Below are 13,047 nucleotides of genomic sequence, written 5' to 3'. Positions count from 1 at the left end.
AGAAATATGTTTGCTGTAGTTTTCGAAATATGTAAAGTCGGCAACTGTCCATAATATCTGACAGAGAGCAAAAAACAAAAGACTGTATGTTCCACAAACGGATACGTTGCAAATATCTGCAAATAAACCAATCGTTTAGTGTGTTGAACATTAATACAAAAGGGGAATACCTTTAAGTCCAAAAGCGAGATAGTAGTTTAGTTGAAAGGTGATCGATTCCACGCTCCAGACGGCAGCAAACACGGTTGGATGCAATAATGTAAGTTGTAATGTCAGAATTGAAGACTCTGCGAAGAGGTGTTTTTTGACATTCTTCTGCGCTATAGGCCAGGATTGCCATAGATGAAAAGACACGTCCGATTTATAATATTAAAAATTTTTTAGGCCCAAATGATGACCCTTTTTGGTAATTATCCTCAATTAGTGACATACATCTTATATAATGTGTTTTTGTTATACAAAATGTCATATTTAAATTCCCGGGCATGACAGAGACAACCATGACGCATTGCAACCTTACATTAGTCCTTGTCTTTTGATATAAGAAGTTTGACAAACATTAATACAAGAGAAAGCAGTGGTATCACTTACTTGGAATTGGAGTATTGGCTTGAGATTTCGAATCGGTTTTGCTGTCAACAAACCGTTTGGTAACCATGTAAAGTTGCGTGAAACACATAAGTGCCATTGCGATCATTGTTACCACACCACAGTAATGATCTTCGGTTCCATAGCCCACCATCCAAACCAGCATGTTGGCCATGGTCAGTATCGAAATAAAATAAAATTTCTTTAAAATAAAAAAGTTTTGTAAACGCATTGTAATAACTTGCTTTCTATTTATCACAACTTACCCAACTGAAGATACGTATATTTTTCGCCAACTTGTAGAGGTATAGTGTGGACAACAATTTTCCCCCGGCAATATATGACCAAGCAATAAGGAACTAGAGGAAATCGTAAGCATTGTGTGAAGTAAATTGATCTGGCTTTAAAATCATACCAAATACTTAGGAGATATTTCCAACTGATATTTAGAGATAACTTGGTGTGGTGTTTTGAGTTCCAGTCCTGCATTAATATATTATTAATTTTTCTGGAACATAAATTGTTACTTTCTAGGAAAGCCTAAATTATGTCTTCGAAATTTACAATTTTTTGCATCTTGATATTTACTTTGGGTAAAAAATCGTTGAATAAAAAACATTATTTGTGAACTTCTTAGCAGTTTCACATGATTACCTGGGAGAAACCTAAATCCTGTTTTGAGGTAAATCGCCAACACACAAGTGACGAACAATTGGGACAAACCCGCAGCAACAATCCATGTTCGTTCCTTAAACATTGTTGTCCACACACTTTCAACCAGCTACAAAACTGTAGTGAACATAATAACGCGAAACGACACAACAACTTATTGATGAAACGCCCCACGACACAATGCGACGTATAGAGCGGCATTAGTCACCACAATATGTGCAATACCGCTTGTAACACGGAAACATTTACAGGATGATAAACAAGTGATTTTTAGTCAAAGCAGAGATGGATATGCTGCAAAACTTTTATGTAGCATTGACTGCAATACCTACTGTTTTGTCGTTTTGAATGCCCTTAATGTTGATTGTATTAAATCTAAAGAGTACCTCGAAAATGTTTATAACGTCCATGTATATAAGTGCAAACAACGTTTATCTGTTAATGTTCCTTTTTTTGTTCGTGCAGTGGATATAGTGCCGATAAGGCTTGTAATGAACCATGTTATGTACATAAACCGTAGGTTTTGCAAACCGCGTGTTTTCTGAGGAATGTATGTGAGCAAAGCAATGTAATTACAAGTGGTTGCTGTAAGCCCCGCTGGGCGTTAGTGGCAAACGTGACATCGATTCGCAGTGGCATTAAATGCAACATGAAAGCAACATATCTTCGAACTATTGCGCTAGTTTTGTTAAATGTCGAATTAGTTGTCGAGGGGCAGGAGTGTCGATATGTGACGGTGCCTGTATGCGGTGAAGGTCACATTGGCCATGAAGGTACCAAGGGATCGAAAGGTGAAGTCGGTGCACCCGGAAAGGCTGGACCAACAGGAGGCGACGGCCCATCTGGTCAAAAGGGAGACATTGGCGATTCCACGGCTTTGGAGGAAAAATTTACCAATCTAATAAGAGGTAACTTGAAAGAGTTTGACTTGAAAGTTCTGAATTAGGGTTTCGTTCAACATACCAAGTTTCACTTCAGTGTTTGGCTTAATTGCTCAATGTTACGTAAAGCAATTGTGAAAATAAAGCAGGCCGTATAGTCTTGATTGAATTTATGGTTATAAATAAAGTCATAACACCTGCGACAAAAACATTAAACGTCACCTTTTCTTAAACATTAAACCTTGTATCTGGTAAGTATTCAGATTCAATCGAATTATAAACGACCTGTGTTATTTAATGCACTTCTTGGATTTGTCTGGCAGTGTATTCACTAAAATCGACCAATACAGTTTTGGTCTGTAAAATATGTAGACATTCACGACAAATACCTCAGAACACGCAGTGGAGTTGTGTTTGCAGATCTGAATACGTCACTGCATCGACCCCCCACTTGCAGCACGTCATCGAAAGTCGGCTACCAGACTCTCCGGTCGGGGGAAAAGTTGTATTGCGATGGCGGGTGGATTGTAAGGAGGCGATTAGTTTATTTAATCAACTGTATATATAATAGACATGCCTATTAACATATATCACGCACTGTACATACCTTTATACTAACTTTACTTTCTTTTCTTTTGGGTTTTCACAATTATTTAATGTAAAAAATAAACGTTCCAATAATAGTAGAAAAGCTTCACAGCCTTAAAAGGACATAGCGGTCACTAAGTTTAACCCTCCGGATTTAATTGAAACAAGTTGCAAATTCTTACACACTGCTTATAGGTTTTCCAAAGACGCTTCAACGGAAGCGTGGATTTCTCAAGAACGTGGCAGGAATACAAACATGGATTCGGAGATCCAAATGGAGAGTTTTGGTTGGGTAAGATTGTTTCAATAACGTTTGGACAATATATTTCTCAAGAACATATGTTAAATTTGCGTTTCACGACAAGGGTTGGAAAAAGTGTTCAAGCTGACCGACGGGAGAGGTTGCAGATTACGAGTGGACTTGTGGGATTTTAATAACGACCACGCCTTTGCAGAATATAGGTATTCACTTATACACATTTTGCGAGTGGCGCCTGTGTACTGTGTGTGTGATTACGTTTCTGCCTCCGCGGGTGTTTGACTGAACCTACTGTTAGTGACATCAGTTCAAAAACAGTGGAGCTGGACCAGATTTCCCATGGGAAATGCATTTTATTGAAAAAGTTTATAGCTCGTCAAGACTTTGGTAAAACGCCCGTGAATGCATTTACTGTTTTCCAGCAAATATTAATATATTTCACGTGTTTTTACGCAGTGCATTTTCTATTAACGATGAAAATGACCTGTACCGTCTTAACGTGGCCGGGTACAGCGGAACTGCCGGAAACAGCCTCACACGATCGGATCACAGTCACAACGGTATGGCTTTCACCACCAAAGACCACGACAATGATCAGTATGAGGTTGTTTGCCCGTTTTCTTCATCAAATTGTCAAAACTCTTACACGTAGGAACACCTTGAATTGCGCGACGAGCGTGTATGGAATTAGTGGGGGGTGGTGGTTTCGTAGCTGCCAGGTCGGGAAGCTGAACGCCGCGTACGGTCCTTCTACCGGAAGTTGGCACGGAAACGTTTGGAACGAGTGGTTGGGAAGCAGAGTGACGATCAAGGCCTCAACTATGAAACTGAGATGCGATTAAGAGGGAAGGACAACTTTTAAGCATTGTTTAGAACTGAGCGTTGAAGCGAGAAACGTTACAAAATGTAGGAACTTATAAATCATACGGCTTTGTAAACGCTTTTCGTACAAAATTTTGCTAGTACTGTGTAGGCTGTTTATGTTTATGCTGAACGCAGTTAAGAGGCGTAGCTATGTACTATAAAATACAAGCATATTAACAGCTGTTACGTCGCCTAAAGACTATATAAGAGTTTCGTGCAGTTATAAACAGCTAAGAAACTTGGGTCAACGAGTTGAAAACAAATCACAAACGCCATGTACACTTTCTATCAATTTCCTTACCACCGACAGATTAAGATTCAGTTGCAAAATCCACAAGTAATGATGAGCATATATGAGATGTCAACTCAGAGAAGTCGAAGGCAAATGCAATACGTACATGTAGTTGATTGAATGGAATAAAAGGACAATGGAATTGCACTTTATCAATTGCATGGGAAAAACAACAAAAGTGACAAATAAATATTCGTACTCATAAAATATGGCCCACTGTATAAGAAAATAAACAAACCAACCACTTAAAAGCAAAAAAAAAATTCAACAGTTCACCACAATATACGTCAAAAAAACCCAACGATTGCAATCACTTTATTGCCCTTGACCTGCGTTGGTTCCGTTAATGTTGTGAGAAGTAAACGATAACACGTGATTTGTTGTAACGAAAACTAAGCAAATTACCGACCAGGCCAGAACAAGGAATACCCACGTTTTCCTCGAGAAAGGCGACCTGAAAAAATACATGTTGATCAGCAACCTCGTATAAAGTGTTGCAATACGCACATACTGTATTCATAGTTTACAGGTGTCAAGTAAGGTCGAGTCAACACGCGCCGGCGGATTTTTTGGATAATGAAAATAAGATTCCGCCGGCGCAAATTGCGTGTTAAACCCGGCTTCATGGATGTAAAAAATACAGCTACCACCAAATTGTTGTAAAAAACAAGTTACATTTGATCAATAGGTTCACTGGTGGCATCGCAACCAAGGCATTGCAGACAAAGTTTTTACTGATAAGTTGAAGAGAGATATGAGGAAATCATGTTGAGTTGTAAATAGCCGACCCTGGTCATACCATCAGGCCCACAGATCTACTGCATGAGCCATACAGCATCTACATTTCTGCGACTTTACAGCAAGTGACAGTGCGATAATAAACAAAATCGGATTAAAAACACACTCAAATTATCCTAACATTAAAAAACCTTAAACAAACAAACGCTTTCAACAGGAACACTTCTGGCACCTTTACAATAATACCTGAGCCTGTTTCTTGTCTCAGACGGTTTAGAGGCGATTAGATTAACTTCCCGTCTGGCGTAATACACGAGCATCGCCGGGATAACGTACTGGACGCCCGCCCCTGCGTAGGAACCCGTGATTCCGACAAGAGTTGTGAGGTCGTTGGTGATGAAGGCGATCACTATCGGCGGAAGAATGGCAAGAGTTGGAAATAGCAGACGATTGATGTAGAATGACTGGGTTGTCCAAAAGAGCGCCTGAAATAACGAAGTACAACAAAGAGTGAGAACTTTCTAGCGTTAGCTTGGGGTTTCTAAACTCTTCTGGGGGTCCCAGTGAACTTACGTGGGGATTAGTTTTTCGCGTATAATTATAGGAGGGAAACACACAATATCACCTGCATTATTTATGCAATATTCAACACGAGGTTTTGGTAATCACATTTAATTGTAGCAACCTGACAATTTCAACCACTTACTAACCTTGAGGTTATTTCGCAAGGTCACGGCGATGATTGGAAAGTTGGTTGAGAGAGTGAAGACCGGGAAGAGGCCGAGAAAATAACGCAGGAACGATACGTCCGTGACGTAACACGAATCCTGAAAACGTGCAAAAATGATCCATCGTTTTGGTGTTAAGACCGAAGTATTATCCGTAACTACTAACATGGTATGGTTGAAAGGACAGCGGCTTATATCGACAGTAAATGGTAATTGCCTGAAGGGGTTGTAAAGCAAAACGTGGGAGAAGGGATGGCAATAATTTAGACCCTTTCTCCTCAAGTTTTGTGTGTGCACATATAAATGGCAATCGTTATTGAATAGATCCACCACATTGTTTAGTTTTACAACAAAAATTTTAAGACTACAATGTTTTTTGAGTATAAATAGACTGGCCCATATTGCTATTAACACTGTCATGTTAAAGACGTTTCGACAAAAACTTTTGTCATCATCAGTTTGACTGATGCGATTGGTAGAGCTCCATCAATATAAGGAGCTGACCTGACCGACGTCACAGATAAGGACGTTTTTTAATTTTTGAAATCCTTTTTTTTTACTGTGAATTTGCAGTGATTGTACGGACTAATTTCCCATTGAACCAAACATACAACAATATTATAACCAAGAAACATTAAACTGAACCTGAAAGTTAAGGGTATAAATGTCTTTCAAGTCTTCATTGGGAAAGCAGAAAATGGCGGTGAAGCCAAGCAGCGAGTAGAAAAGCAAAATGAGCAAATAGTCGGCGGCCAGGATCCTGTAGAGATTCTGCTTGTTTCGAATGGGTGTGACTAGGGAGGGTAGGGAGTGTTGACACATGAAGGAATACACTGACACCCCAAATAGGTTGGGAACACCAGAAAGATCTGCAGGAGGAGGCTTCCCAGCAGCCCCCTTTTTGGCAATATGTACCACAGCAAGAACAATCATTGTGATGAACGCTGTAAAACAAACAGCAATGATGCACATGTACACAGCTTTTAAGTAGTTAGCCTTATATATCTACAATCAAATAGCCTCCATCATTTTACATATATCACTAACTGCGCAAACATATTTTCAAGTGTGTCAATTTTATGTTTAACACAAACTGAAATGCAACCATTGTAAACTTGAATTCAAATCTATTCTTAAATTAAGCTTTGCATTTGTTAATGTACATACCTATCCAACGGCACACAGTGGTGAATATTTGAAGATATTTGGTCTTTTGAATACTGAAGTATGTAAAAGGTCCCAGAATCACAGTAAATAATGCCTAACAAGGCATAAAAGTTTCATAGTCAATTAATTGCAAACAAAAAATGATAACAGAGATGTAATAGACCAAATCTGCATCTCACCAAAAATATGCGATAAACATCCATTCTTGTCACTGACTTTCCCCAGCATATGTCACTGTCAGATGGATCATGTTTAGTGTGGTTGCCATGGACACAAGACATGTTCTGGCTGATTGAAAAATTTAATGATGTAACTTGCTTGGCAAAATTAAAAATAATGTTTAAAACAAAAACATGCTTACCACACAATGTCTCGCAGAGATTTTGGAACTGCAGCTGCATAAATTGCAAGGTCTCCGTACAAGTATATCGCAATGCACAAGTAAAACAGTGTTCTTCCAACTATATAACACAAATAAGTAATTAATTTATGCCATTTGAAACTATGACAAGGTAAGAACTTTACACAGTTGTCAACGCAGTTATGCACGTTTTAACCAGAATCTACATTATATATTTTATGCTAAAACTGTTTCAAAGGTTGTCTGTCAAAAAATTGAACAAGAAGGAAAAAGGACATTTTTTTTTCGTGCTTACTAACTTTTATTGAAGAACATGTCAGCCATTTCGCCCATCTCAACAGCTTGAGTTATTTCAAAAGCACTGCTGCGTACAGGCCATTCTCTCTCTGGCATATTGGAATATCCAGCTACTAACATGAAAAACAATATAAATATAATCAAATTACATATTCGTTGCAGAAATAGTTGCAGTTCCATGCAGATACTCACGTTCTTCAGTGTCATTTAAGAGCCTTGTATGTTCAGATATGGAATTTGGTCTGATTCGAACTTGTTCATTGACATTACAATCTGACTCACTGGCTTCAGAAGGCCTCTCTTTTTCATTCTTTGAAAAATAACATCAAGGTGTGTAAACATTTTTTAACTTCTCTAGTATCAAATACTTTACAAACTTTAGGAGACACTAACTTTATTGGGAAAGCCTAAAAAAGTTTTAAACACTGCTAAGTAACATAGTTATGCAGACACTTGAAACACAAGGTTTTAACTAGGTTGAAACAAGTCATGGCACTGAATGCTATGCTGGGATAGAAATAAGAAATGTTAATCAAAAACTGTAGCCTATATACCTCATTTGTTTCATTTCTCTTTTTCCATCGAATGCAGGCATTTGCAATTGAGAGTGTCTCAACAACGAACGTCGTGGTGATGTAGCTGTTGATACAATTACCATTTACTGCATTGCAAGTATGCATACTTACAAAATGCACTATAATATTACCTCACTAGACTTAGGAAACAAAGCAGGACAATACTGATGACCCAACCAGCTGCACTCATTGCCCTTGGAAGAGTTAGTGCACCTGTCCCCACGATTAGATTAAATATGTAGATAACTCCAATCTAAGAGAAAAAAATTAGCTGATGACAGCCAATTTATATCTATATATTTTACAGGCCCAGATATATGACTGGAGAAGTACAATTTTAAATACTTACTGTTGGCGAGTACATTTTGAAAGATTTATTTGCGGTTTAGTTCCGTTTATTCCGCAAAAACAGAAGACCGAAAAGCGTGCCGTTTGTGCAATTGAAAGCTATTTTGTAGACTACAATCAACTGTTTGACAACGATAGACACAAGTATTTTTCTTTGCATGAAGATCCGTTCGATCCGTTTATCCACATAAACAACAAAAGAGCACGGGGCATCCCCAGTGCTACATTGTGGACACATAAACGGAATCTACATGAGTTCGTCTATTATAAGCACATTTAACCTACAAATGAAATAATTGGTACCCCCGTATTAAAACGTTTATTTTTAGGCTTTACGTAAGTGATTCCCAACATGGGCTTCGCGGAAACTCTGATAATTTTGTTTTAGATGTGTCCTAAATTTTTACTATGATATGTAAAAGTGCCTAAAAGTTGTCAACAAGTTAACACTATATTTAAACACGATTTTTACCGCAAAACAGGCATACTTTTAAACAAAACCATGTTTTTATAGTCGAACCTGAATTGCAAGAGGGCGATAAAGCGCCTTTATTATTGCCTTGTTACGGTTGACGTGCCGTACTGAACCCGCGAATGCAAAAATACAAAATGCTGCAATGCACCAAACATTGCCACGTGAATAGAAAGAGCAATGTGAAGTAGAACGAAGTATATGTGAATGTCAGATATACCGTTTGCAAAAAGTTTACGATAGTTTAGCCTTCCCTGAGTTATTTTCTCTAACCGCGGTTTATCATTGTGAAAGACGTATTTTGTGACAAGGACATTTTATGTTTGTTTCATATATTAAACGTTTTGTTGGCTTAATTTTGCTGCCGTGTAGTTAGCTTGTAGTGCTCACTGATCACTGATGCATCTATGTAAAAGCTGTCACGGGTGCTTTACTGCTTCCTATATGTTGATGACATGACAATGACACCACAGTAAAAAATATCTCTCCAAGCAAATCAATTCATGTAGCTGCATAAACTAATGAGGAAGTGTTCAAATTAACATTAAATGAAAGTGTCACAAAAATTTACCCCTCAAGTCATGTTTTTTTTGCAATTAAATAATGGCATACTTCAATCATTAATGTTAAACTTTTTTTGGATATGGTTTGTAGAATAGGTTAATGTAAATTTAAAAATGGAATCGAAGGTTGTGAGAAAGGATTTAAAGTCTGTTCATGAGGACATGTTTGTGTGGTCTGAGAGGTTGTCAAAATGTGATGGTTCAAACTTGTCTGAGGTGCATACGTCAATTAATACCTTGTCTGAACGATGGCGTCCCTTTTCTGTGAGTTTTAATGAAAACTTCGGTGTTCTGAATGCATTTGATTACTCTGATTGTTATGTACTGCATGAGAAACAGGACCAGAAAATGTGTGCAGATCATTCAACACGCGGTGTGGACTTTGAACAAGCAAGCGGTGGCTTGTTTGACATACACACTGCCTTGTTTGATATGGCTTGCCAGTTGCAAGCTATCTCTGATGCAAATCCAATTGTGTTAGGTGATCAGTACATCCCAACTTTGAATGACCACTCCAAGGCAGATGATATGGATTCCTATCTGACTGCAACAAATGCAACTGTACACTCTGAAGAAGAAGCCGGCATAAATGATCCCTTTTCACTGGCTGTTGATGATGTTTTGGAATCGGAGGAAAGCCATTTTGAACCAAATAGAAACAGCATGATGTTGTTTTTATTGTCTGAAAATGCACCTTTGTCAATGAGCAATGCTACATTTCTCCTCAATGATAGCAAGGATATGAAGGAAGTGTCTTATATGGTTGCAAATGAACCACTGGTTTGTAATGGTTCATACCACAAGTCATTTAACGAAAATCCGACAGTACTTGTCCGAAAGCTTTCCTTTGATGAAACTTTACAAGATAGTACAAGTGTCAATGTGGCTGATGAAAATTTGGGTATTTGTGCTGATAGTGAGTTCAAAGACCATAATCAAGATGTAACGCAGGATGAAAGTTTTGGGGAAATAAATGAAAATGTAGAAAAATTGGATGAAAATCCAGACAAGAATGAAATAGTTGTGCCTCACTTATCAGAAGAACAAGGCACTTCAGTTTCAAATTTAAGTTACTCTATAGTGGAAATACAATCAAGTGTTTCTGTGTTGGTAGATGAAAGCACAAATGCTGATCATCAAACGAAGAAAGTTGAAACACTGCATTATTCTGATCACACTGAAAGCAAATCTAGTGACGGGGAAAACGAAGTTGTGGCTACGACAGAAATTACTTCAGACAAAGAGGAGAAATCCGATGAAGAAGTTTTTCCATCGCCCCCACCATCATTTCTTCCTGACGTTCATATTTCAACTGATAGTTCCAGTGTACACACAAGTTTCGATCAACATAACAATAACAGTATAGCAGATGATCAGGATATAGCCAATGAACCTTTCTCCGATTGGAAAAGTTCCAACAACATAAAAATTGTATCTGAGGCCAGTGACAGTGAAATAAGCAACACTGAAGTTTCACTTTCCAAAGAGGACTTGTCCCAAGAAAGTTCTTCCCATGATGATGACACTGTTGATCGAACTCTGGAGAAGGAGGAATCAGTTGGGAAAAGAAATGCTAACATTCTGAGCAACTTTCATGATTCTGATCAATTTTCAGAATCTGAAACTGCTGCAAGTCATTTTGATAGCAAGCTGGAGAGCTCAACATGTAATGAAGTGGTTATAAATGTGAATGAATCAATTATCAGCTCTGTTACTGAAGTGGAGATACCCAAATCAACAGACACTCAGGACAAAGAAATCGTGGAGCAAGAAAGTGATGATAGTAATGACCATGTAGCTGTTAATGTATCATATGAATTAAACCAAAGCATCAATCGAAGCACAGATTTTGAAACCTGGGAGAATATCAAAATAAAAAGGGAAAATAGTAGTCACAGAAATGTTGAAGTTACTTCCATGCAACCTGGAGGTAGATATGAGGAGGGAGGAGTTGAAGAAAATTCGACAGATGAAATTCAAGATAATGAAGTAAGTAGGGAAACACATACTCACAGTGGAGTTGATGATCCCATTGTTGTTGATGTACTGTCTGGTAGTGAAAGTGGGCTTGGTCACAAGTCACTGGATGAAGTTTCACAAGTGCCTACGTCACTTTCAATAGACCTTACCCATTCTGTAAGGGAAACATCTACAACCCACAGTGAACACCAAACAATCAAAGAAGAGCACAACCTTAATGAGGAAGATGTTTGTCTTGAAGAAAGTGGTGGCTTTTTTTACACTAATTTGAAAGCGGTAACGGGTGCCAATGAAACTAGGGTAGAGGTAGAAACCAATATCCAAAAGTCTGCTTTTGTTCATGTTGGTGGGAGCCACCCTGAAAAATGTGAAACTGATACTGTAACACAACTGTCAAAAACTGAAATTGAAGATGATAAAACTACAACTACTAAACCAAATGAAACTAGAAGCTCTTCACTGTCAACTTCATCATCTAAGCTAGTAAAAGAAGAACTTGTTACTGTATCAACCTCTGTTGCTCGCAAGAAAGCTATATTTTCACAGAAGACAACATCCAACCAAACCACTGAGTTAGAATCAAAGGAAGCACACCTGCTTCAGTACAAGCAGAAGCGCTCTAATCTTATCAAGGCAAAACTAGAAGCTTTGCAGCAAACAGCATCTGAAAATCAAAGAAGAAATACTGCTATTGAAGATGAATTGCGTAAGCTTAGGTTGTCACGTTCTGCACTTAAATCATCTGATACAGTATCGTCAAGTGAAGAGTCCAATGAACACACTTCTGTAAATGTTTCTGTGGACAATGCTTCATTGCCGGATATAAATCCAAGTCCATCATCAGACAAACAAACACCCACAGTTTCACCGAGTGTGGCGGCAAATGCCAGTTTTTTTGCCGCCAAACCCTTTAGATCCCCTACTTCCCCAACCAGCAAAAAGATTATGTTTACAGTAAAACCTCCAACAGCTCCTAAACCGAAGATTAAAGCTATTGAACTCTCCCCACCACCTGTGCCCCCATTACCTGACAAACAGTTACTAGAAAAGGAGTTTTTAGGGGAAGGTATAATTATGATGTTGTAGTGTAAAGCTGGTAATCTGTTGAAGTTAATTCATCATTCAATCCAAAAGCCATTATGATACTGAGATCTGTGGTAGTGTAGGCTTGCTTTGTGTGCAGTGGTCGTAGCAGGTGCAATTGCTGGGTAGTTGGTGATTTGAAGAATAGCTGTGTTATTGTGCAATTTTGCTTTGCTGTTTTAAGCTGCCTTTGAATCCTGTCTGTTTAATTTAACATTTGATTTCTTCTGTGTATCCTTAGGTGTAAACCAGATTAGACCAAATAAGAAAACACAATTAAGCTACTCATTATAAGTGATTAGTTGTTTGTCTGGATGTTGGTATTTCTAAAAAAAACAAGGTTATTGAAAAAAACATTTCATACTTAATTGCATGCTGGGTGTGCTCATTGTTTTGTTAATCACCAACTTTGGCTGTGTTCACCTGTTGCGTAAGTACAAACATATTATGCCAGCAACGAAGTGCAATCCCCCCATGGGACCCGTGTTTGTTGTCTCCCATGAGCACAGCTGTGAGAGGGACGTGTGAAGTGGCATGCTTTTGACTTGAGTGCAGCTAGCGGACAGCGTGCGTTATGATAACGCCCATTCA

At 38.3% G+C, this 13,047-nt stretch overlaps 2 protein-coding genes across 3 annotated transcripts; one reads left to right on the top strand and one right to left on the bottom strand.

Annotated features, from left to right (window-relative positions):
* The first annotated feature begins 1,909 nt into the window (after window positions 1-1,909).
* On the top strand, window positions 1,910-3,836 carry LOC145902814 (fibrinogen C domain-containing protein 1-like). Its single transcript, XM_082990912.1, has 6 exons — window positions 1,910-2,168; window positions 2,562-2,668; window positions 2,925-3,021; window positions 3,095-3,191; window positions 3,445-3,585; window positions 3,641-3,836. The coding sequence occupies exons 1-6, from the start codon at window positions 1,910-1,912 to the stop codon at window positions 3,828-3,830; spliced, it is 891 nt and encodes a 296-aa protein (XP_082847038.1). The 3' UTR covers window positions 3,831-3,836.
* Window positions 3,837-4,057: 221 nt separating this feature from the next.
* On the bottom strand, window positions 4,058-8,537 carry LOC145901446 (putative sodium-coupled neutral amino acid transporter 12). Of its 2 annotated transcripts, none has more exons than XM_082989135.1 (12): window positions 8,360-8,537; window positions 8,142-8,263; window positions 7,990-8,074; window positions 7,628-7,745; window positions 7,438-7,545; window positions 7,139-7,238; window positions 6,957-7,065; window positions 6,778-6,871; window positions 6,256-6,554; window positions 5,593-5,709; window positions 5,129-5,367; window positions 4,058-4,598 (listed from the first exon to the last, which is right to left on the bottom strand). In XM_082989135.1, exons 1-12 carry the CDS (start codon window positions 8,372-8,374, stop codon window positions 4,460-4,462), a joined length of 1,545 nt encoding a protein of 514 aa, XP_082845261.1. In that variant the 5' UTR covers window positions 8,375-8,537; the 3' UTR covers window positions 4,058-4,459. The 2 variants fall into 2 exon arrangements, with proteins under 2 accessions (XP_082845261.1, XP_082845260.1); XM_082989134.1 differs by having other exon boundaries at window positions 4,063-4,598; window positions 7,438-7,548.
* Window positions 8,538-13,047: the final 4,510 nt, after the last annotated feature.

This window comes from Ascidia mentula, chromosome 5 (assembly GCF_947561715.1).
Source record: "Ascidia mentula chromosome 5, kaAscMent1.1, whole genome shotgun sequence".
In the NCBI taxonomy this organism is placed as follows: Eukaryota; Metazoa; Chordata; class Ascidiacea; order Phlebobranchia; family Ascidiidae; genus Ascidia; species Ascidia mentula.
This window is presented reverse-complemented; position numbering and strand designations above follow the sequence as displayed.